The sequence below is a fragment of the Chiroxiphia lanceolata genome, chromosome 24, assembly GCF_009829145.1.
Source record: "Chiroxiphia lanceolata isolate bChiLan1 chromosome 24, bChiLan1.pri, whole genome shotgun sequence".
In the NCBI taxonomy this organism is placed as follows: Eukaryota; Metazoa; Chordata; class Aves; order Passeriformes; family Pipridae; genus Chiroxiphia; species Chiroxiphia lanceolata.
This window is the reverse complement of record NC_045660.1, coordinates 944,405-969,555: the sequence shown is the minus strand read 5'-3', so window position 1 is coordinate 969,555 and position 25,151 is coordinate 944,405. Positions and strand designations below refer to the sequence as shown.

Below are 25,151 nucleotides of genomic sequence, written 5' to 3'. Positions count from 1 at the left end.
TGCATGGTCGATCCAGCTCCCATAGCCTGCACTAAAACACCCCTTGGGCTTCTCCTGACTGCTGGAGCTCTGCATGACACTCCCTCCTCCAGTCATGTCCCTGCCCAAGCTGGCTCATGACAGGAGGGGCCAGAAGAGCTTGTTCCAGTGCAGCTGGAGGGGAGAGGTCCCACCACCCCACAGTGTCTGTCCCAAGCCCTGTCCTGCCCCATCACCCCAAGGGGACCATGCTGCCCTCCCAGCTAGGCCTGTCTGTCCCTGAAGGGGTAGCAGGGGCAGAGGAGGAGCCCAGGGGCAATGGGGAAGGCAGTAATCCCTCTCCATCCCATGAGCAGAGCCACATCTCCATGAATCCCCCAGCACTCCCTGTCCTACCCCACGTGCTCCCTGAAGGGCTCATTAGATCAGAGCAGGGCTGTGGATAACGAGCAGGCACACACTGCCCTCCAGGGACATGGGCAGAGCGTGGGCAGGGCTGGGGAGCTGGGCAACCCCGCGGGAGTAGGGGGTGTTCTGGGAGAGCCTGGCCTTTCCCCGCTCCCTGCAGGCGGGCAGGAGCCCCAGGGGTGCACCAGGCAGCTGTGGGCACACAGAACCCCTCTGCAGGCTCAGCTGGCACTGGGTATCTCCCGGAGACATGGCCCAGGCAGGGCCAGGCAGGGCTGCAGTGCCCTGATGCCACGGTGACGGGCTGAATCCACACCCACCCTGGCTGTGGAGTCCCTTTCTGCAGGCTCAGGTGCCAGTGCAGGGGCTGGCAGGAGGCAGGGACAGCCAGGACCTTTGCCCAGCTCCTGTTTCCCCCAGCCCCACACGTGTCCTGCATCCCTGGAACAATGCCAAAGCGGGGGGGTGGCCCAGGTGAGCTGTGGCTGTGTCACCCACCTCTGTGCGAGCTGGCCCTGGCACAGCCGCCTGCTCGCCCAGCTCTGGGGACTGGTACCAGCCCCCACTGCTCACCCAGCTCACACCCAGCCCCACAGGGATGCTGACAGGGGGCTGTGGGGCAGGGGGTGCTGTGCAAGGAGGGAGAAATGGGTCAGACTCTGCCCCCCACCCTTTGCAGCAAGAGCTCCAGCGAGCCCCAGCACCCCAGTGTGCAGCACCCCGATACCCACAGCTGGAACCTCCCTGGCACCAAGCCCTGTGCTAACAAACCCCAGCTCTGCTCCCCAGCCAGGCTGAGCTGAGCACTCCCTTCTCCAAGAGACCCTCATATGGGGTGCCATTCCCCCAGAGCCACTCCAGTGCTGGATGGGACCTGGAGCCTCTCCAGGGGTGCTGCCAAGCCACAGGGTTCCAGCACAGCTGGGGAGGCTCTGCAAGGTGCCTTCATCCAGGTGAGAGACATCAACCCCCCCATCCTTGTCCTTTGGGGACAAAATCCACCCCCAGCCTGCCTGGACCCCTCTCCAACATGTGAGACCCTCTCCACCAGCAGCCACTTATCCAGTAATGCTCTAATGACACCCCAGAGCTGCCCACCAAAATAACTGCAGTAAATCACCTGGAGCTGCCATGTAATTTTTGCATGAAATTACAGGATTTTTTCCCCTGGGCTCAATTTCCTTCACACCAAGTTCTCACTGCAGCCAAATCATTAAAGCAGCCACACTCCCTTTTTCTTGGGTGCCACCTTATCTCCCTGCTGGCTGCCCCCCCCACTGCTGGCACTGAGGCTGGGGCTGTCTGGGAACATCAAGTGCCCCAGTGCCACCAGGCAGCCCTGTCTGTGCCCACGCTGAGTGAATCCAGAGCTGCTCTGGATCCCTGGCAAGGGCACATCAAATCATGCCAAGAGACCCCAGGGAGACCCAGCACCCACCAGGAGGTGCCCCAAGCAGGATGCTGAGCCCCCATGGGGGGTTCAAACCCCCCAGGCAGAGGAGCTGGCTGTTCCCAGGAGAGGACCGCCCAGCTCCTTGTTGCCTGCGGGAAGATGAGGGAAGCAGCAGGACTCAGCCTGCACCATCCTGCATCACACAGCAATGCTCAGACACCCTTGGGGGTGACCGTCCTGTGGGGTGCCATGAAACACCATCTCTGGGTCACTTGGCCACCTGGGAGGGACGTGGGTTCCAGCCACGTGTCACCCTTCTGCTGTCCTGTCCCAGAGCACCGACCACACGCAGCAGCACCCTGAGCAGCAGCTCCCTGAGCAGCAGCAGCAGGAACCGCAGACCCTGCGAGGTGTGGGTCCAGCCCCATCCTCCCCCTGCCTGTTCCATCCAGGCTGTCCTGATTTCCAGCCTGAGGGCTGCATCAGAGCTGGACTGTTCCCAGCACAGCGTGGAGAGCCGGGCAGGGAGCCAGGACTGGGCCACACGTGTTCCCCCACGGCTTGCTCTGCTCCGGGTCTTCCCCGCCTGCCCCACATCCCTGTGTGACCCTGGGGAGCAGCCCACAGGGGTGCTGGGAGCCCCTCTGTGCTGTGTCCTCCAGCTCCAGCCACAGAGCTTTCAAGGAGCCAGGGAGCAAAGCCAAACCCTGCCCAACACGCTGTGTCCCACCAGGACTGCCCCGGGGCTGTGCTGGCTGCTGGAGCAGGGACAGGCTCTGCAAACTGGTTTGGCTGGGCATGCAAAGGTGCCTTTTTCTTCTCAAATAGAATCACAGAATCACAGACTGGTCTGGGTTGGAAGGAACTTTGAAGATCATCCAGCTCCACCCCCTGCAGGGACACCTCCCACCAGCCCAGGTTGCTCTAAGCCCTGTCCAGCCTGGCCTTGGACACTTCCAGGGCTGGGGCAGCCACAGCTTCTCTGGGCAACCCGGGCCAGGGCCTCCCCACCCTCACAGGGAAGAATTTCTTCCTTCAAGAGGTTTCACCCCAACACCAGCAAGCACAGATGGCAAAAGCTTGGGAGAACTCAGGGCTCTCAGCCCTGAGGGGGATGGGGACCAGAGGGATGGCCAGGACAGCAGGGACATCCCCACCACCAAATGTTCTTGGTTGAGAGATTTTTCATGGAACAATTTTATTCCAACAACAACAACAAAAAATCACAGTTGCTCAAGAAAACAAATGTTTGTGCCAGTTTGCAGGTTTCAGGCCACAAGGGTGGGGCAGGGGATGGTTCAGTGATGCCTCTGAGGGAGAGAGAAAATCCTCACTGTGGGGATCTGCTGTGCAGAACCGTGGCAAGAAGCACTATTTTAAAAACATCTCTGAAAATAAGGAGCAGTTTCCAGCCAATGGTGGGGTCAGGTCCACCCAGTTGAGCCCATGGCACCCCTGCCTGTCCTGGCAGGCTCTGGGCTGTCCCCATGTCCCCACACTGATGTCCCTTGCAGGGCACTGCCCACAGGCCAGCCCACTGCAACACTCACCATGGGCTGGCTCCAGCCCCTCCTGGCTCAGCCTCACCCCTCTCAGCCCTACACCACCCATCCCCAGCCAGCCCCAGAGCCCATCCTGCCAGCACACACTGAAACCCTTCAGATCATCCCTGGCCAGGTTGGACAGGACTTGGAGCAACCTGGGCTATTGGAAGGTGTCCCTGCCCATGGCAGGGGGTGGGGCTGGATGTGTTTAAGATCCCTTCCAACACAAACCATTCCATGATTCTACCAAAACCCCACACAACTCCCTTTTTTTACACTTGCACCTTCATTTGTCCCCCCTTGCACACAGGGGACAGAGGGCACCGAGCCCCTGTCCTGGGCACAGCCCACCTGGGACAGGCAGGACCAGCCCCTGCAGGGGCACAGTCCCCCGTGGTCACCCACGTGGCAAACTCAGCCCCCCTGGAGCTGGCCAAGGATGGGGACAGGGAGGCAGTGGCAGGAGCTATCCCAGATGTCACCACGGCCAGAGAGACTGCAGGCAGTGGCCTCACAGTGATGTCCCTGCCGAGGGTGTGTCCCGTGTGCCACGGCCCCACAGGAGAATGTCAGCCTGGAGATGCCATCACAGCTGAGATGCCCCCGAGTGTGGTACCCTCTGCCACGGGGACCTGAGGGACATCAGGCCCCCCCAAAGCAGCCCCTGGAAGGCAGCCCTGCCCCCAGGGTCCCACTGCCTGCCAGTCCCACAGACGGGGGGCTGCCCCACACCCCCACGGACCCCGGGGCTGTCCCAGCAGGGCTGAGCCCAACGAGCCTTTTGTGTCACTCAGGCAACTGAAGTCTCAGTGTGTGCCCAGGGCTGCTCCCTCCTCCCCCCAGACCCTGCTGGGACAGACAGTGAGACACAGGGGGGGACAGGGGAGACCCTGGCTGGGAGCAGCCCCTGTCACACCCCCCCCCAGAGCCCCCCGAGCACACAGCCACAGCCAGCAAGTGGAGCAAGGGCAGCACAGGCCCCTGGAGGTGTCTCTGGAGCTCCAGCCCTGTTGGAGCTCCCTGGGAAGGAGGGATGTGAGTGTCCCCCCAGCCCAGGACTGCTGCAGACACAGGGAACTGAGGTACAGAGGAGGCGGTAGCAAAGGGAGGAGGTGCTGCAGGAGCCAACCCTGCTGTGGGCACCTGCTGTGTCCCACAGCCCCAGCCTGGACCCCCTGGGCCAGCCCAGCCGCCCCAGACATCCACCCCTCTCACCCACGGAGGGGGTGATGGCACTCTTGAGGTGCCCTGTCCCCAAGGAGGATGCTCTTAGGGGTCACTGGCACAGCGTGTGGGGTGAGGGACTAACAGCAAGGGTGACATCCCCAGGAGAGGGTCCTGAGGGTGAAGACGGATGGGGGTCCATCCCTGTTGTGCCCCAAGGAGCACCATCACAGTGCCCTGGGGTGGCATCTCCTGGGGGCTCCTGGTCCCCACTGGATGCTGGGCAGGAGCCAAAGGCAAATCTGCTCTGGGAGGGGAGATGGAAAAACCTCCCTTTTCTCAGAGGGGTTGAAACAACAGCCCCAGGCCCTGTGCCAGGATCCTGCCCAGGATATCCCCAACCTGCAGTGGGGTGTCACACACAGCCCCAGTCACACACTCAGGGGCACAGCCTGTGCCCATCCCACACACCCCCCTTCAACCACGGCCCACACCACCCCTTGCATCCCATCCTGCAGCCCCTTGTCCCCAGCTCTCCTCTCCTGTGCCCCCCACCCCCAGCACCCCATAAATACCCCCACTACCAGCCTCCCTCTCCTGTGCCCCCCATCCCCAGCAGCCCCTTAAGTGCCCCTATTCCCAGACCCCACCATGCCCCCCATCTCCTGACCCCCCCCGCTGCCCCCCCCCGCCGGCTGTGCTGGGACTCACTGACCCCCAGAGCAAGAGTTTTTGCTCTTCCCCTGCTCATGGTGCCCCCCTGCCCCCACAGCTCCGGGGGGTCCCACCAGCCTGGGCTTACCCGTGGCACAGGGAGGAGGGAAGGAGGGGAGACCCGCGTTCAGCACCTGCCCAAGGGTGGGCTTGAAGCCCCTCCTGTGCCCCCACACGTGCTGTGCCAGAGATAGAACTCTCCAGGCAGGGATTTCCCAGGCACTGCCAGCACCCAGCAGCACCCAGGCACCCGTTGAGCCCTTTTGGGGTCACTGGGTGTCCTGCACTACTCTGCCCGTGACTCCCACAGCTGAGCAAGGCACAGGGCAGTCCACAGACCCCTCACGTCACCCCACAGACTCCTGGGGTCACCCCACACTGACATACTTGCTCACACACACGAGGCTGCGCCCCGTGGGCACAGCCCTACTGGTGGGTTGGAAAAGAGGAGCCCCCCCGGGACACCCCCCTGCCCCGGCAGGAAGGGGCAGCTGGATCCCCTCGGGGTGGGCAGTGCAGGGCACAGCGAGGGAGCCCCTGACAGAGGGGATACTCCCATGGGGGTCTGTGCAGGAGAGGGGCTGGCTGCCAGCAAGGCTGTGGCTCCCAAAAACACCCCAGAGGAGCCCCTGGCTGCCCAGCACAGAGGGCAGAGCACGGGATCCAGGGGAAATCCCGGCCACTGCCCACGCAGGCTCCGGTTTCATCCAAATCCCTTCCCTGGGCAGGGCTGAGCCGCCTCAGCAGGGGAATTTCCAGGCTCTGAATCCACTGGTGGAGAAAGCACCTGGAACTGCCACCATCCTGGGAGGCTCCCAGCCAACGAGCTGGGGGTCCCGACCTCCCCTGCCCTGGGATCCAGCACTTCACCTTCGTGCCACGGGGCTTAGGGTTTATCTGGTCTCTTGGAGACGAGCACTGGGAGCTGGGGGGATTTGCTGCCTGGGATGGGATGGAGCAAAGCTGTTGGGGACGAGCAGCAAAGCTGTTCACAGAGCGTGGGGGACACTTTCTGCCCAGTGTTTCACCCCTGGATGGGTTCATGGCATGAAGGACATCACCTCGAGCCAAACAGCCCAGCACCAGCATGGACTGGGATGCTCAGCACACCTCACCAGGGACCTCCTGGAGGTTAACAACTCCTGCCCAGACCAGTCGTTCAAAGGTGACCAGGACAAGTGTCCTGGACACTTCCCAACATCCCTTGGCTATTCTTCCCTTGGGAACTGTCTGCCCACAAGCCCAGACACAGTCCCCAGCCCTTTGTGCAGGGACCAGGTAGGACACAGGGTGGGCACCGTGTCCCCAAGCCCTGCTTCTCCTCCCACCCCTGAGCTGCCCATTGCTCCCACACCAGGCAGACCCAGAGGCCCCTGCAGTGAGCAGCGCATGGGCTGCCTGATCCGCCAAACCTGCTGGGCCATGTGCCTCACCTTCCCATCCCATGCCTTGGAAAGAGCATCCCTGGGACCTGTCAGCCTGTCCCCACCACCCAAGGCCACCACGAGCCCCCACACCAACACAGCCCTTCCCTGGGTCCTGTCGGGTGGCACGTGGCTGGGCACAGCAGAAGGCAGGGGGTGGGCTGGGGACCCCCACTACCAGCCTGCCAGAGCTCCCGGATGCTGGGTTACCCGGGAAACAGGGATGACATCGCAGGGGATGCAGGGAAACTCTGCCCGAGGTGTGCGGGATGCCATCGCCGTTGCCAGGGAAACAGCAGGCGACATCCTGCAGGTAAGGTGGGTGCTGGGGTGGGGGCTGGCAATGCACCCCGGCTTCTTCTTCATCTGCCTGCCACCCAAAGGGGGGTCCTGCCCTGTGGCACATGCCCTGGGGGCAGTGAGGTTGGTCCTCACGTTGCCATCCCCCTGGGGCACCGGTGAGGTGAGAAGGAGGGGACTTGCCCCTTGGGGACACTGTCACCCCTCCAGGGCTGCTCTGCTGGGCTGGTGGAGCAGGGAGAGATGAGCTGCTGTGCCCTGGCTCTGGCTGAGCACTCTGCTCCCTGCTCCCCCACACTGGGTCTGCCCAGAACAATGCCCAGGCAGTTCCCCTGCCCGCAGCCCCCCACCATCAGCCCATGGTGAGGGGGCTGGCAGTGAGCCCACCCCAGAGAGGGGGGGTGTCACCTTTGGCTCAATCACAGTCTCTGCTCTTCCCTCCAAGGACTCCGAAGCACCAGGAGCACCCCAAGATTTTCCCCAATGCCCCAAACTTTCCCCGCGGGGATGCCCCATTGCCCCAGTCGGGGTGTTCCCCTCTCCAAGTGCTATTTGGTCACACAGGGAGGCAGGAAAGCCACAGCCAAGCCACTGCAGTGGTCCCTGGGCTGCACCTGCACACACAGTGGCTGCAGGCAGCAGGCAGGTGGTGGAAGGCAGCGATCCTTCCAACAGGCAGGCAGTGGGATGCAGGGATGCTGCCAGCCCAGGCAGAAAACCAGCAGGACCAGGGGTAACAAAGAGCCAGGGGAGCCACAACAGGGCCGGGGAGGAACACGTGGTGCAGCCTCTGCATCCCCAGGCACAGCTCTGGGAAGGACTCAGCCGGCGCAGGCAGCCCGAGGAGGAGGGGGAGGAGGGTGAGGCAGCCACCCTGGGGAGGCAGCGGGATCCCTGTGGGCTGCTGCAAAGCAACAGCAACACAACAACCCCTCCTGCCTCTCTCGGGAGAGTTTGCCACACGAGGCGGAGCAGTTTTACCTGTAATGGCAGGAATTACATCAGCCAGAGCTGCCGGTCCCAGTGAGCTCGAGGAGGGGCTGGATCCACCCCCCTCCGCACAGCCCCCCTGACATGGGGCCGCTGCCCTCAGAGAGGAGACATCAAGATGCTCCAAGCCAGGCCCTGCAGCATCCTCAGGACTGGTTTTTACTGCTGGTGGGTGTCTCTGGAGCAATAGCCCCAGTAACCTGCCCCCCACAAACTGGTGTTGATTCCTTGGGCTGTGGGATCAGCCATCCCATGGCCCAAGGACCCTCCCCGGGTCCAGGCTGGCAGCAGGGACTTGTCTGGCAGCTGGAGGAATCAGACACTTGGAAATAAAACTACCAAAAAAAGGCACCTGGAGGGGGAGGGTGTCATAAAACATCCAAAAAGGGACAGAAGGAACCAGTGCCCAGAGCACCAGAACAAACCAGCTCTGGACTGCAGGAGACAATGCCCTGAGCCTCGACCCGGGGGTTTGAACTCATCCACAGCCCCCCTGGACATTCCCTTTAGGGTGTTCCTGGGGAGTGAGGGAATGCGGATTGCAGCAGGGGAGGGGGACAGAGGATGACAAGGCACAGGGAGGAGGAGTGGAAGAGGTAGGAAGTCACACTTCACAGGAGAGCAGCTGCTCCCGACTCCTGCCTCCTGAAGGCCATCCTGAGGGGTCCGAGTGCCCGGGGGTGACACCTCCCGCAGCTCCACGGGGAGCCCGGGCTGGGGGCACCTGCCTGCGGTGCCAGCCTGGGCACAGCCCCCCTGCCCGGGGGTCTCCTCGCAGAGGTGGGGGGGTCAGGACACCCCCACCCCGCTGATTCCCCAGGGGTTCTGGCAGCCCTTCCGACGGTCACCACCCCCCTCCCCGTGGGGCCCCCGCCCGCCCCCACACGCCGCCGGCCTCCCGGCTTCGTGACACGGAGCCCTAATTGAATTAGCCGCTGCTGCCCGGGCAGCGCAGCCTGCAAACCATCCCCAAATTCCTGGGCACGGCGCCCGCTCGCCGCCTGCATCCCGGCCCCCCAGCGCCCACCGCCTCCCCCAGCGCTGACCCAGAGCCGGGGCGCCCCCGACCCCCCCGGGGGTGGGAGCGGGGTCCGGGGGGCTCGTTACCCCGATGACCCCCGAGCGCTGGGGTCGGGGCAGCGCCGGGGGAGCCCCCCGTGCGTGTCCCCGGGTCAGCTGTGCCGCGGCAGCCGAGCCAGCCCGTCCCCGCGCCAGCTCCCTCCGCTACAGAATGTACCGAGCCCCGGCGGCCCCAGCCAGGGACACGATGTGCTCCCCGCTCCAGGCCCTGTTTTTCCTGGCCGAGCTCCTGCTCCGCTGGCGGCCGCGCTCTGTCACTCAATGCGGCTTTTGTTCGCTCCCCGCTCGCCTCCCTTCACACCTCCATCCCACCCCTGCGGCCCTCCGAGAGCACTCCGGACCCCGCCGTGACCGTCCCCAGCCCCGGCTGTTCCCGGGTTGACCGTCCTCTGGCCTCTCCCGCGGCTCCACCAGCGCCCCGAGGGCTTTTCCCCTCCCCGCCAGGGCGGTCAGGGCTGCTGGCAGCGGCACGGGCTGCTGGCAGCAGTAGAGGCAACGCCATCCCAAAACACTATGTACCCTCCTGAGCACCAGCTCCCTGTGCCATCCCCCAGGAGGGAGGAGGTCACTGACCCCCTTCTCCTGCCCACAGCCCCATCCTGTTCTGGGCACAGACTGGCAGCCTCTGGTTGACAGGTCCATCCACAACTCGCCTATGGGAGTTCTGTGCAGGCACAGCCCCCGTGGATGCCCCCCTTGCCAGGCTCAGCCCCGTGCCAGCCCCATGGCTGATGCTGTCCCAGCTGCACAGCACTGCTGCCCTCCCAGGACCCCCAGGGACCCTCATCCCCACCGGGGTGACACCCATCCACGATGGGATCTGGGCAGGGCAGGACATGGAGCTGCCCACGCAGGAGAACCTGAACACATCCTTCACTCCTGACACCCACTGCAAAATGGGAATTTTTCATTTAGGTGGCAGAGGGCAGGTTTAGATTGGATGTTAGGAAGAAATCCTTCCCTGTGAGGGTGGGGAGGCCCTGGCACAGGTTGCCCAGAGAAGCTGTGGCTGCCCCAGCCCTGTGTCCAAAGCCAGGTTGGAGGGGGCTTGGAGCAATCTGGGCTAGTGGAAGATGTCCCTGCCCAGGTGGAATGACATGAGCCTTAAGGTCCCTTCCAACCCAAATCAGGCTGTGATTCTGTGATTTGAGGTCCAGTACAGCAACTGATTTCAGCTTCCCTGTCTTTAAACTTTTTTAATGGTAAAAGCAAAGGAATCCCTATAATCCCAAACAGCCAATATCCCATTTATTCCACTGGAGTTGCCTCCTGCCTGCCCATCTCCTGCCTTCCCCTTTCAGCCATTTCATTATCTGAGTTGCTTGACCCAAATTTGCTTTTCCTTTGTGAAAAAACCTCCCCACCAGCAAATATTGCCCAACTGACTTGAAACCAGCTCCCTACACCCCAAACTTTCCCTGGACCCAAGAGCCATCCCCACAGCCCCTGGCTGGGCACAACAGGTTGGCATAGGGATCCCAGTGATCCACACACTGGAATGGTTATAAACAGACAAAGGGACAACCCCCAACTGCCTGAGCACAGCCAGGCACGAGGCCAGTCCTCCTGCCCCAAAACCTGGGCTCTGGGGCTGGACAGGGTGAGGATGAATAGGAACCGTGTCCCCAGGAGCATGCCCATAACCATATGTGGCACCACTGCCTCCACATCACAGCAGGCTGCATCCTGCTCTGGGGCTTGGCAGGGAGGCAGGAGGGACATTATCTGAGCCCTCACCACCCCAAAATCACCAGTGGGTCTGGCTGCCGAGGATACATCCCCCCACTGAGCACTGGGGCAGTCGGCCACAGGGCAGGGAACCCCCCACCGACAGTGCAGACCCTCCCCATGACACCATCATCCCTCCCTGCCCTGATCTTGGCAATCACCTGGCAATGCTCCTTCCACCCCCCCCCCCCTGCAGCCAAAGGCACTCCCACCCCCTGCACCCCACAGATGAAGCCCGGTGGCACCGCTCCTGTATCCCCTCTGTTTTTGCCGCCCCTCGTTTCTCTGCGGCTGCTCCCTTCCCTGGCAGCGGGAGGGGGGTCTCCCCTGCATCCGTCTGGCAGCTCAGCCCCTGTCGCCACGGGGGCATTAGCACCAGAGCTGCAGGGAGCTCCCCGGGGAGAAGTAAGTGGATCAAAGGGTTTTAGCAGCAGACGGCTCCCAGACAAATCTGGATCGTCTTCAAGGCAGCCACTTGCGGCTACAAATGCACTTTCTGCCTGCGGCTCCTCCGCCAAAAGTTTCACACCGGCTTTAGTGCGTTTAACCCCTCGCTGCTCCCGGTCCCGCAGCCACATCCCAGTTGGATGGGGGCTTGGCTCCTCCTGCAGTAAATCCAGCTCTGCAGAAATGGCTGGAGGGGATGGGGGGCTGTGAGTTTGTGCAGAGACCCTCCCCTAAAAGGTCCTGAGCCAGGCAGCAAAACCACCTACGTGTCGATCCAGCTTCCTCCAGCATCCCCAGCACCGTGACAAGGGGGAAACTGAGGCACAGGGGGGAGGCAGTGGGAAGGCAGCAATGGTCCCGGGGGTACCCACTCTCCCATCCCCTGCCTACGTCGCCCCCAATCCTGGCAGCAGATCACAAGGGACAGACCCCCCTCTGTCCCACCCCACTGTTCCAGCCGGCCCGGACCCCCCTTTCCTGGCCCCTCCAAAGCCAGGCGGTGCTGGGGGGTGGCTGCTGGGAGCAGGGCAGGGAGAGGTTCTGCTGGAGTCTGCTGCCATGAATTATTCAGGGCACGAGGATAATTGCAGGAGCCCCCGGTTCTGCTCCCTCTCTGCAGGCAGGAGCAGGACTGGGGCTGTGGGGAGGGCTGGGGGCAGGGAGGGGGTCCCAAGGACCATCACTGGTCCTGCCTCCCTGGGGCTGTGCCACCATGGGGGTGCCTCAGTGAGGCAGGAGGGGACCCCAGGCATCTTGTCCCTGGCTGAGGAGCCACCCGTGCATCTTGGCTGGGGTCCCTGCCTCAGACCCTTGCAGCTGGGTACCTTGCTGGCTAAACTGGGAGCTTTGGGGCCCCTGCAAGCCCTGTGTCTCCCTTTGCTGCTTTGTGGCAGCTGCAGGACCCCCCACTTCCCAGCCCTGCACCCCACACTGCACAGTCCACACCCCAGATCTCCCAGCCCTGCACCCCACACTGCACAGTCCACACCCCAAATCTCCCAGCCCTGCACCCCACACTGCACAGTCCACACCCCAAATCTCCCAGCACTGCACCCCAGCTTTCCCACAGCACTGGACTCAACATCTCCCCACCTCACTCCCCAATCCCCAGCTGTGGGGTTGCCCCTCTGAGCCCCACATGGGCATGGAGAGGTGTCCCTGCCCCTCAGGGATGGGCACAGAGGTACCTGCCCCAACCCTACCGTGCATCCCTGGGGTAACCTCGTGTTCCCCACTACCAGGTCCCCCCCTCAAAGCCCTCTGGCCTCACCACTGACACGGAGACTGGCAGGAGCCTCCCATTGCGTGGCTAGTTCAGGCTCCAGGACGGAGGGAAAACAAGAGAGGCTCAGCCAAAAAATCTGCACAGGGGGTGAGCGGATCCTGCCGGGATCCCAGCATTGCCTGGCCTGGAATGAGCAGCGGGAAACCTCAGCCAGGAGGTCCTGGCACGTGGGAGGACACCTGAGGACATGTTGCTGGGAAGCTGGGGATCCCCACCCAGGAAGGAACGGCACTGTACCCCCAGACCCACCTGGTGTGACATCCCAACTGCTGGTGCTGGTGTGCCATGGGGCCATGGGGGGCAGGGGTTCCCCCCAGTGACACCCCATAACCCACAGAGCACAGAGGGGTCAGGAGGCAGAGCTGAGCACACTGGGGCTCGTGGGCATTGGCACAGAGTCCTAGCAAGAGCAAGTATCCCAGTGCTCAGAGTGCACTGGGCCAACTGGGAATCCCACCTCTGGGCAGGCGGCAGTGCCCCATCTCGACTCCAAGGGGCAGAGCTCACCCAGGACATGATACTCAGGGCAGAGGGCGGTGGGCACAGCTCGGGGTCTCTGGCAAGCACAGGTGGGTTTCCCAGAGTGCAGGTTCAGGGTACGGGCTGCACTGGGGGAGTGGGTGCAGGATGGTGGGGGTCTGGGCAGGTGGGGTGCAGGCTGCAGACTTTGGGGTGCAGGTTTTGGGATGCAGGATGCAGAGAACAGTGTGCAAGTTTTGGGGTGCAGAGTGTGAGCGTCAGGTGCAGGGAGCACAGTTTGGGGAGTACGAGGCAGGGTAAAGGGTGGAGAGTGCAGGTTCTGGGGTGCACAGTGCAGGGTTTGGGGAGCAGAGTGAGGGGTGCAAGGCACAGGCTGCAGGGTTCAGGATTTGGGGTGCAGGCTTTGGGGAGCACAATGAGGGGTGCAGGATGCAAGTCCTGGGGTGCAGAGTGCCGAGTTTGGGAAGCAGAGTGTGGGGTGCAAGGCATGAGGTGCCGAGTGCAGGTTTTGAGGTGCAGGATTTGGGGTGCAGGCTTTGGGGAGCAGAGCACAGGGTGCCAGGAGCGGGTTTTGGGGTGCAGGGTAGTGGTCTGGCACAGCACAGCACTGCAGGGAGGTTCCTGTGTGCCCGGGGCCTACATTCCTGCCGCTCCCACCCGTGCCCCCCACACCCCACACCCCACCCTTGGCTCCCCCAGCGCTCCGGGGCCATGGTGCCCAGGCCTGCCCTGCCGTGCCCAGGCAGGCTGTGCTGCCCTGCCAGCCCTGCCAAGCCTGGCACAGCTCCCTGCTGCAGCCCAGGCACGTCTCCAGCTGCCTGGCATCGTGTCCCCGGCCCCTGCCCCATCCCACCTGCCTGGCCCTGCTCCTCAGGGCTGCCCACGGGGCTCTGCCCAGCATTGTGCCTTGTGTTCCATCCAGCAGCTGCCGGAACACAAGGCACAGCGGGCACAACCACAAGGACATAGTGGGTCCTGGGGCTGGGTGGGCATTGGCTGGTCCCCTCGTGGGGGCAGAGGGCTTAAAATCCACAGCAGGACGAAGGGTGTCACAGGGAGGAAATCAGCGCCCTCCCTCCGTCTGACACCCACAGCCCCAGGGACACACTGCCGAAGACATCAGATTTTTTCAGGCTGCTCTCCTGCTTCCCATATGTGCCTGAAAATTATGAAATCCAGGGGGAAGAGGAGCCACTCCCAGTCCCCCACCAGCTCCTGTCTTTCACCTGTGAACTCCACTGCCACACACACCTTCAGCACCCAGCACCGACCCAACGGGACCCTGCGTTAATCCCCGCGACAGAACAGAGCTGATTGTGACAACCAGCACCATAACTGAGTCACACTCGGGAAGGGAACGAGCACAAACCCTGGGAAAGAGACTCCTTGCCTTGGTTTTTTGTTTTCCCTCCAGCTCGCAGGTAATAGCCAGGAATGGGCAAACCCTCTTTTAATGGACTCTTAATAATGCTGTAATTTCCCATTGCAGGGAAAGTTTCCCAAACAGTCAAAGATTCAAAACAAAGCAATGATTGTTCCTATTAGCATTAAATTCTACTCTGGGAGAGAGAATAAATCAAGCAAGGGGATTCAATTCAAAACAGAACTATAAAAAATCCAATAATGATTTTTTAATATTAATAAGAAAAATATATTGTTATGCACCCTTAGCATTTAAACTTCTAATCCAATCAGCGCAAAGTGCAGAGATAAATCACAGCCACGGAGGAGAAGGGAACAACCATCAAGCAGGCAGCAATAAAATGCTGTCTTACATCCCTGGGACAGGCATAGGTTTGACAGTCTCGAAAAAAAAAGCTGAAATTTATGAGCCTGTCGCTCCACGAGCTTGTGAATTCCTTCCCTGCATCCCACACACACGTTCCACCTGGGACAGGAGGTGAGAGCGGCTGCTGGCCGGGCAGGATGCAGGCAGGAGGCGGGCAGGATGCAGGCAGGAGGGGATGGCCGCTGTCTCGGCTACCTGAACCTGGGGGTGTGGCCGGGCAGAGCCGAGGATTTGCCCACCTTCATCCTGCTGAAACCCACCCCCAGCAGCCGTCAGAGCTCCAACCGGCTGTGCCGCAGGATGGGATGGCTCCCGGTGCCCCACAACCACAGCAGGAAGGAGCCAATGGACCCCCTGCTAAAGGTGGTCAAAGCGTGGTCCTAAGTGTGGTACTAAGCACAGTCCCAGTCCTGGTCTGCCCGTCTCTCCCATCCTTACAGATCACGGTGGGTGTTTCTGACCCCGTGCCACCAAACACATCCGAGGGCCCGGGCAGGCTCCGGGGATGCTCCAAACCTCATCGTGCCGTGACACGGTGCCCACTCCCCCCAGCGGGAACAGACACCAGTACGGAGCCAGTGGTACCCCCCACCCCTCCGTTCCCTATCCCTGCGCGGGGGATGCCAGGCAGCCCTTCCCACCCTCTGGATCCGCACAGCAAAGCACATGGCCACATCCCCCCCGCAGAGCTGCCCTGCTGGGCCGGGAAATGCCCCCGGCTGGGCCAGGGTCTCAGTCTGGGAATAACCTGGCCAGGCTCCCCATGGCTCAGGCTGTGCCAGGCTCCCCACAGCTCCTGCTGTGCCATCCCCATTGAACTCATTCTGGTCAACAGCCCCACAACTCCCCCCGACTCAGCCGGGCTCCTCTCCCTCATTTATCGGCTCCGGCGGTGGCTGTGCTGCCACCGGGCTCAGCGACGAGCCCGGGCGAGCAGCAAAATGCACAAAGTACGGTTAGAAGGTCTCAGCTCCCCGTGGCTCCCCTCAAACCCGGAGCTCAGCGGTGCTGCCGAGAGCAGCTCCATCCCAGGGAGGGAAACGCCGATCCCAGCACCTGCAGCTGCCGGTCCCAGGCGAGCACAAAAGCCATCTCAGCCACGCGGGGAGTTCCCGGCCGGCTGGCAAAGCGCTGACGCCAGAACCCGGGCGAGAGGGCGTTTGGGGACAGGGGGCCGGCCACGCTGCTCCTGCTCGGGAGCACAAAGGGCCTCCTGCCCGCCGGCTCCCAGCTGCTGAATCCTGGGGGAGGCTGGTGGGGAGGGAAAGGATTAATCACGGCTATTGCAGATCCAAACTTGACACGTTTTGGGGCGTTTCTGCTCCACTTTCCCTTCGGATGGTTTGGGCAGAGGGGTGGGGAGCAGGTGCCAGGCTCATCCCCAGCCTCCCCAGCTTGGCACCACATGACATCCTATCCCAGGGTAGCAAAGCTGCTCCCGGAGGAGCCGAGGGCACCCAGGTCCTCCTGGCACTGTGCAGTATCTTTTAAATAAAAACCAGTGCTGAGGTGGCCATATATCCCCAGCATGGAGCACCAAATGGCACTGGAAGCATCAGGCTTGGGGTCTGCTCCAGACAGACAGGTGGCCCAGAGGCTCAGCCCTCCTGCAGGGAGGAACCCTGTCCAGGCCGAGGAACCCATGTCCTGCCATCCCCACCCTGCCCTGCCAGCCTGGCTGCCGGAGGAGGTGCCAGCGATCCCCAGGGCAGCACAGTCACCAGCGCACGGGGCTGTGACTGGAAAGTGCTCGGGGACCTGGAGAGTAGGCAGTGCCACCACCGAGAGCAGTGCAAGGCTTTCCCAGTGGGCTCCAAGCAGGACGTGGCACCCTGGCACACAGCACCATCCCCAGCACATTCTTCGGGGACCTCGGCTGGCACAGCCCCCCAGACACACGTCTTCTCCACACCCCAGGGCTGGCCTGGCTGCAGCCTCCTCCCAGTCCCACAGGAGATGAGCCAGACTCCCCGGGAGACACCGTGGCTGCCATGAGGAGGGCGAGGGTGTTGGCAGTGCCAGGCTGCCCAGCCATGGGGGCCGTGGGCACCGGGATGCGCTTCCCGGGGGAAACACCCACGGCTCCGCCGGGGGTACCCGCGTGGGGTGGCGGAGCAAAGGGGGTTTTGGGGCGGGGTGGGGTGTTGAACTTTTGAACCCACAGGCAGGAGATCAGTGCATTACCTTAACGCGAGTTAAAAATAACCGTCTCGTCTCCCGAAATGAGCCTGTCTGCAATTACAGCTTGGCATGTCTGCTCCGGAGCGTCCCCGGGCTGGCACCGCGCCAGGCGGCGGCGGCTGCGAACAACCCTCGCCTTTCTTCTCCTCTGTGGTGGTGTTGCCTTTTTTTTATCTCTTCGTTAGTTTTTTTTTGTTTGTTTGTTTTTTTTGCAGGGGTTTTGGGGTTGGTGTTTTTTTGTTTCGTCCCCCTTCCCAAGTAAATCCAAGGTTGGCTGCTCAGCACCCCTGGCTTGGGCTCCCCACCCCATCCACCCACCCAGCCACGGGCACGTCTTCAAAAGCACCCACCGCCCACAGCGTGGTCATGTTGTGCCCCCAAGGTCATGTTGTGTCCCCGAGGACAGGGGGACACTGCCAGTAGCCCACGCTCCCAGGAGGGGGGTGCAGTGGTTGGTACGAGCTGGCCCGAGGTGGGTCCGAGGGTCCTTCCCACACTGCCCTTGCACCCCGATGCAGATCCGAGCGCAAGGCATGGGCTGAGAGTGTGTGGGGAGCCTGGCACACCCCGGACACACACACAGGAGGGCGAGGGAACACGTGCCAATGGAGACGTGTGGGCACAGGCAGTGGGTGCCCAGCAGCATCGCTGTGGGCAGGCACAGGCAGGGGTCTGCCTGCACCAGGGGAGCCGGGGGGGAGTCACCCCACTGCCAGCATCCAGGGCTGTCTGGGCAACCTCCTTGGCCTCATGGCCCCAGGGGAGCAGCAAGCTGGGCTGCACCACTGCCCATCCTGGCATCCCTGGCTGGGTGCATACAAAGTGCCACCAACCCCAGCAGCAAAGCCCAAGAGCCTTCCTGCTGTCAAGCCCTGACTGGCATGGAGAGATGCACAGGGTGGCACAGGCATGGTGGGGAGGGGAAGGATGAGTCCCTTGCTGACAAAGTAAGCACCAGGACGTAAAACCCACTATCACCCCATCCTGCTGCTGACCCCTGGGGCAGCCCCCTGCTGCTGTCCCCCCCCAGCCCACGGGACAACAGCAGTTCTCAGGAATGGACACCTGCTAGTGGAAGGTGTCCCTGCCCATGGCAGGGGGTTGCAACAAGACAATCTTCAAGGTCCCTTCCAACCCCAGCCGGTCTGTGACTGTGATTCTCCAACACCCCACAGCCACACAGACCCGTAGCAGGCAGCAGCTCAGGATGCCCCAGGACACTGGAGTAGCCCTGCTGGGAGGGAAGGGACTAGCCTGCTCTGGGGGTCCCCGTGTCCCCCCCAGCGTCGGGTGCCTCCTCCTCCTCCCCGCGGCGGGTGAAAGCGAGCTTTGTGCCGGGGCTTTCAATTCTCCTGGGCTGGCGCCCGGCCAAGGCACCACATAATAATGAACAGATGCTGTCCAAAATGAGCCTGAGCGGCAGACAGGCGAGCCTCCCGTGTCCTTCCATAACCCAAAGTGCCTTTCACCTCGGCTCTTCGGTGGGAGCCGACAGGAAGTGTCAGGCTAATTAAAAGTAATGGGAGCGAGGAGCAGGGACCCCACTGGGGGGTCAGGGGCAGGCAGCTGCCTCCCCACAGGCAAGGCTGGGGTGCAGGGGGGTGGCAGGGCAAGGGGAGATCCAGACCCAGCTCCAGAGCATCCCCATGGAACATCCAAGGGCATGGATGTGGGGCTTGGGATGAACCCCAGGCAGCCTGGGGATGGAGGTCCAACCGTGCCCAGAACACGTTGGTGCACTGAGAAGGGGAGATTCATCCCCTTCCTGTGGGGTCCCCGTGTGAGGACACAGGGTTGACCGGTGTCCAACCACATTCCCTAAGCCCATGGGACCTCCCACTGCCAGCAGCATCCCAGTGAGGGTCCCACTGGGATGAGAAGCCCGGCCAAGGAGCTCGAGCTCACTCCCACAACACGTCTGGCCTGACTGGGAGAACAGCCTCCCTAGAAAAATATTTACAAGGCTTTTTAATTATAAAATTCATTTTCTAGGCCAGGATGCTGGTCCTCTCATCCCAGCACTGGGAAGCAGAGGGAGGGATGCACACAGGGATCCACGGGGGGATGGATGGAGAGAACGCTGGGCTGCGAGCGCTCTTCTAGTCCACGGGATCTTAACTGTAGTTTATATTCCAGTGGTTATTAAAAATAAAGGGGGAGAGTAGGGGGGAAGCTAAGAGCAGAGCAAGCTGTTCATTTGGAGCCTTTCCCTGGGGTTTAATAAAGCCCCACTCGCTGCTGTAGTATCATTTTTATGCTATCATAAAGCTGGACCATTTAGCAGGTTTGTGTTACTTCAGCAGTTAGCGCTGCATGAGAAGCGATTCCAGAAGAGGGGAGAGAGGGGGAAAAAATATTAGAAGATGAAAACCTCCAAAAGGAGAGAGAAAAATGAGGTGGGAAGGAGGAAAGGGGATTCCTCCCGGCCACGCCGCCGGCAGCGCTGCAGCGCATCAGGGCAGCTCGGGGGGATGCCAGTGGGCTCCCCCATCCCTGTGAGAAGCCAGGGACAGGCAGGAGACACCTGCTCCAGGGCTGGGGTGCTGAAGGGTTGGGGACCTCAGCCCAGCATCCGGGGGGACCCTCCCTGTGCTGTAGGAAAGTGTCAGAGGGGTCCCCTCACACGAGGGGATCCCAGGGGTGTTGCACCTGTGGAGACCAGAGAGCCAGGGCGGCTTATCCAGGAGCTGTTGGGAATGATGGGGGTCCCTGAGGTGAAGGAGCCGCAGCTCCCCCTGGCCCTGGGTGGTCCCCAGGGTGACCGGACACTCCCAGCCCCTCTGCTCCCGGCCCTGGGCAGCTCTCCGGGGAGCATCAGGCTCTCCGTGCCGCTGGAAAAATCTCCATATATGGAGAAGATGGGATACGTGACTGAGCTGAGCTGAGCCAAACCGCCCCAACGGGAGCCCCCACCGGGCAGCCCCCATTCAGATGAGGTCCCGGGGCTGTGCCCCCGCAGAGCCCCCTGAGCCAGGGGGCACCCCCAGGGCTAATCCCAGCACAAACAGGAGCTGTGCACCCCCAGAGACCGGTCACCCCATCCCCCCTGTGAGGCCCCTCTTCATCCCTGTGCCACCCCCATGGCACCATGGGGGTGCCCTCACTGGCACCCTGACTGCCTTCCATGAGGGGAAAGTCATCCCCATCGGTCCAGGTGCTGGGATGGAGCCTCTCCAGCTGCACTGGGCAACGCTCCAGAGGCACTGTCCCCATCCAAGAGGGCAAGGGCCGGGGCTGGGGCAGGGGGTGGCACCAGTGACAGAGCCACAGAGCCAGGAGCTGCTCCCCTAGAGGATGCCCTTGGGATGCCCAGCCAGGCTCTGCCTCCGTGGTCACAGCTCAGGGGTCTCCACGTGCAGCAGGGAGGGGAAGCACCCTGGTCCCCAAACGCCCCAAATCCTTGAGCAGCAATGGGCACTTGGGCCACACTCTCACCCAAACACCATTTCCACACCTTTTTCTCCCTAATTCATTTCCATCATGCCCTGCAAGAAGACAGTGGCACTCGGTGGGGGGTGTCTCTGCATGGCAGCCTCCAGCCCCGAGCACACAGCACTCCCATGGGCCTCCAGCCCCTGGCAGCCCCTGGTAGCCCCTGGCAGCCCCGGCCCCTGTGCCGCCGCTCAGCCGACCCGGCAAGAGAAAGGAGGAGGAGGAGGAGGGAGGGCTAGGAAATTAAGGTTTTCAGTGCTGTCAGAGCCGCATCAAACAGGCATCCACCAGCTGATGGCTTGATTGTTATATTTTGGATGTCAAACCGGAGCAAGCAGAACCCTTTAAAATGCATCAGTGCCGCTGCCTTTCTGACGGAGGGTGTTGGTTTCCCATTAACGAGAGGGAAGCGTGAGCTGGAGCAGAAAACTTCAAGCGCTTTGGAATTGATAAAATAACAACTCCCTAATTAAGCAGAACTGTCAGTCAGCAGGCACCCGCTGCCCTGCATTGGGAAGCAGCAGCAGCAGCTCCCGGTGCACGAGTCTGACACGCCGGCTCAGCCCCTGCAGCACGGGGGGCAGGGGGGATGCACATCCCGGGGGGCAGCAGCCAGAGCACCCTCCCATGCTCCCCATCACACCTAGCTGGGTCCTGGTCCTGACACTGGGCACAGCTAAGGGGTTTGGGTGCTGTGCCTCGGTTTCATGAGTTCACCATGAGTGATGTGGCTGCCCCATCCCTGGAAGAGTCAGATGGGGCTTGGAGCAACCTGGGATAGTGGAAGGTGTCCCTGCTTGCTCGTGGCAGGGGGTGGAACGAGATGGTCTTTAAGATCTCTTCCAATCCAAACCATTCCATGAGTTTCTGACTATGAAACCATGTCATGCAAAGCACAGCCTGGCGGAGGAGAGGTCTGACCCCAAAACACACCCCGTGCCAGCATGCTGCCCATCTGAGAGACAACAGCCAGCCTGGGGCACACACTCCTGAGGGACACATGGGACACCGTGGCCAGGTGTGGGTTCAGCATCCCCACCACCAGCTGGATGCAGGAAGGGGTATGGCTGTGAAGGTCCTCCCAGTGCCAGAGCAGGGCAGAGAGGTTTTGGAGAAGTCAAGAGTAGGGTTTGAAGTGTCCAAGGCCAGGTTGGATGGGGCTCTGGGCAGCCTGGGCTAGTGGAAGGCGTCCCTGCCTGTGGCGGGGGGGTGGAACTGGATGAGCTTTGAGGCCCCTTCCAACCCAAACCATTTCCATGATTCTACAAAGTCCTGCCAGAGCAGCAGCCCTCGGCCAGGCCCTCAGACCTCCACCATCCCGCTCCCTCCAGCACGAGGAGGCTGAAAGGGGCTCATTACAGAAGCAGCCGAGACCTCCCTGTGACTCTGCCGAGCGGGGAGATGAACTGCTGTGGCCCTGCCACGCTTCTCCCCGGCCTGGGGCCAGAGGGATACGGCATCTACAGGGCTTGAAACAGCCACCAGTGCCCACTACCCCAAAACCAACTGCCCAGCACTCTGGGTGCTCCCTTGGCACCCAGGGGAGGGGACACCGAGGGGGAGCAGGGGACAGTCAGGAGTGATATGGAGCTGTCGGGAAGGTGTTTAACCCCCGACATCCTGGTGTCTGGTGAAACCACTGCACAAAGGGGGCCTCTGCTTCTCGCTCTGGGCTATTGTCAGCCCTCACACCACCATCCCCAGCTGAAGACTGAGCACCTGCAGCACCAGGAGAGGCTCCAGGGCACCCCGCTCTGCCCTGGGCACCCCGCTCGGGCCAGCCCAGAGCGCAGGCAGGTGAGGCAGGACTCTTTGCTCAGCCCAGCTGGGGGGTTCAAATCCCAGTGCCATTGTGAGGGCAAGGGAGGTTTCCATGGGGGAACCAGCCCACAGTAGTGCAGTCCTGGCAGCAGAACCACCTGCTCAAAGCCCAGGCAGAGCCCTGGCACATGCTCCAACCTGGAGATGGGCCAGGAAAGGAGAGAGCATTCCATCACAGGGTGCACAGGGTGCACAGGGTACACACAGGTGAGCCCATCTGAGCAAGTAGCCCCTCTACATGCCCCTGGATTTGCAGCTGGACCCTGAGCCTGCCCTCCCCTTGCACATCATGCACCACGAAGCCCCCACTGACACATGTGGCTGCCTGGGAATCACTTTGCTCCTCATCCCAGCCCTCCCAGGCCCCAGTCCAGAGCCTTCACACACCTCCCCGACACATCTCCAAGACCCCATGAGTGTATGTCCCCTGCTGTCCCCACCAGGTGTGAGTCCTGGGGAGACCCTTCTCTGCTAGCACGTGCCCAGGGCTGTGCAGGTCTTGCCCCGGGTGGAGGTTTGAGAGGCACCACACAACCACCACCTTCTGCCACCTCCACAGCCCCGACACCCTTCCCTGGCCAATCTCCACACCAGGGGGACACTGGCTGCCCTCTGCCCACCCATCACGAGTGGGTGCCCAACCTCCACATAACACCAGCCCCCACAGCCCAGATACAGGTGCCACAGATTCCAGCCTTCCTGCCCCAAAAGAGCCCCATTTTCACCCAAGAAGGACCCCCTGAGGTGGGCCGGGTCCAGAGCCAGGACTCGCGTGCCAGGGTCGCAGGCTGGTGTAAGAGCCCCCGGAGCCTCCTCACACACTAATCACACTGGAGGTGACAGGGCTTAGGGGAGGACTTAAGAGAAACCCACTCCTTTTTACTGACACCATCTGGACACAGCCGATCTCTTCCCCCTTCCCAGCGCAGCACCAGCCGGAGGGGCAGGGGCCAGGGTGACCCTCAGACCCAGCGCTCCCCGTGCCCTCTCCCGTGCCAGGGATCCCCAGCTCCCACCAAGCAAGACAGGAATACTGTCCCTGCCAGGGAATCCTAAAGAGCCCACAGTGCCAGCCGGGATCGGAGCCGGGGAATGCCAGCTTGGAGCTGAGGGGACCGTGTGCTGCCTGCACGGCCGTCCCCCGGGAGGGGGACGCAGCCCCGGGGAAGGCGGGGGCTGAGACGAGAGGACGCACTGGGTACAAGCCAGCCCGGAGACACCTGTTCGGGGACAGCCCTCCCTCCGGCTGTGCTCCCGGGCACGCCACCGGCACGCGGGGACCTGGCACGGCAGGGACAGGAGAGCCGTGACGTGGGGTTGTCATTCACCGGACCCCGGTGCTTGGACACCTGGGAGAGCCGGCCACGACCGCGCTGCCCGTCGCTATCCCCAACCCCCGGGAGCACGGTGGCCACGACCCCGCTGCCCGTCGCCATCCCCGACCCCCGGGAGGACGGTGGCACCGCTCCGGCGCTCAGCTCGAGCCTGGCGGGTGACACGGGGACAAGCTCACCCCGGTTCTAACACGCAACACCACGAGGCACCGGCTCTCCCCAAAACTTGTCCGAGCCCTTATCTCCCCAACCGTGAAGACAGCGGGGATCCCCCAGACCGCCCAACCAGAGCCAAGCTCCGGCTGCCCCAGGAGAAGCCTCCAAGCTCTGGCACACCTTCGGGAGAGGGGCAAAGTTGCGCTGGTGTTGGGGTCAGGGGGTGAGGTACCTTCCAGCCGGCGGAGCTGTTGCTGTCTCCTTTATCCTTAAAGTAGGGAACGTATCGCACCATCCAGTCGTAGATTTGCGAGAGGGTGAGGCGCTTCTCCGGCGAGCTCTCGATGGCTTTGGTGATGAGGTCGGCGTAGGAAAGGTTGCCCCAGGCGTTGCGCCGGGAGGTCTTGGCCTTGCGGAGCTGCCCCACATCCGCGCCGGGGGGCGGCGGGGGCGCGGCGGCGACTCTGCGCTCCACCGGGGCCGCCGCGTTCTCGGCTCCGTCCCCGCCGGCCGCCAGTGCCGGGGGTCTCCCCGCGCCCCCATCCTCCTCCTCCGCCGCCAAGTCGGGGTGGGGGAGAGGCCAAGTGCAAGAGCGGGGCCGGCTCTGCGGCTCGAAATCCGGGTCGATCTCCACCTGATGCGCCTGGAGCTTTTCTTCCATGGTCCCCTCCCCGCCGTCCCCCTACAGCCCCCCCCTGGAGTTACGGGCGGTTTCCACCCAAAAAAAAAAAAATAAACACACAACAAAAACCCCAAAATCTCGAGAAGGAGAGGAGTGCGAAGGCGGGCTCCTTGCCCGGCTGGAGGGGAGAGGGGAAGGAGGAGCCGCTCGGGTCCTGGCGGGGGGAGCCCCGAGTCCGGCGGCTCTAGGAGGCGGCTCTGCCGGGAGCGCCGAGCCGGGGCACGCGCTGCATGGTCCTCGGCCGCCTCTCCAGCCCCGGCCGAAGCGGGGGTGTGTTTTTTTGGTTCGGATTTGGTTTTGGTTCGCTTTTTACCAGCCGCGGAGCTCCGGAGCGGTTCCCGGCTCGGCGGCCAGCGGGGCGGCTGCGGGCGGGCAGGGCGCGGGGGCGGCCGCATCCATCGGGCTGGCTCAGGCAGCAACAGATGAACCGGGGCGAGCGGCGGCGGGCAGCATCCTCGGCCGGGCACCGGCGCGCTCCGGGGCACCTGGGCGGGGGAAAAGCGGGACGGAGCTGGCGGGGGGAGCCCTCGGCGCGGCGGGCGCAGCCTCCCGCGGGCGGCCCGGCGCTAGGTCCGGCGTTGCGGCGGAGCCATGCTGGCGGGCGGCACGCACCTGACAGCGCCGGCGAGGGCGGCGGCGGGCGGGCTCCCGCCCCTACGCCCCCCCGCTCCGCTTCAGCGGCCGCGCACCTGCCCGCCGCCGCCGCCGCCGCCGCGCTGCCGCCACGGCGCGGGCGGGCCACATGCTGGAGCGGCTGCTCGCTCGCTCGTTCGTGCGTTCCTTCGCTCGCTCGCTCTCTCCTTCCCTCCCTCCGCCGTGC

General features: G+C 62.8%; 1 protein-coding gene across 1 annotated transcript in view; it reads right to left on the bottom strand.

The window, feature by feature from the left end:
- The window catches only part of FOXO6 (forkhead box O6), a 35,444-nt gene extending 10,637 nt beyond the window's left edge, over window positions 1-24,807 (bottom strand). The window contains exon 1 of the mRNA XM_032710041.1: window positions 23,882-24,807. Within this exon, the coding sequence (XP_032565932.1) occupies window positions 23,882-24,310 (429 nt within the window). The 5' untranslated portion in view covers window positions 24,311-24,807. The remainder of the gene's footprint in view (window positions 1-23,881) is intronic.
- Between the last annotated feature and the right edge of the window lie 344 nt (window positions 24,808-25,151).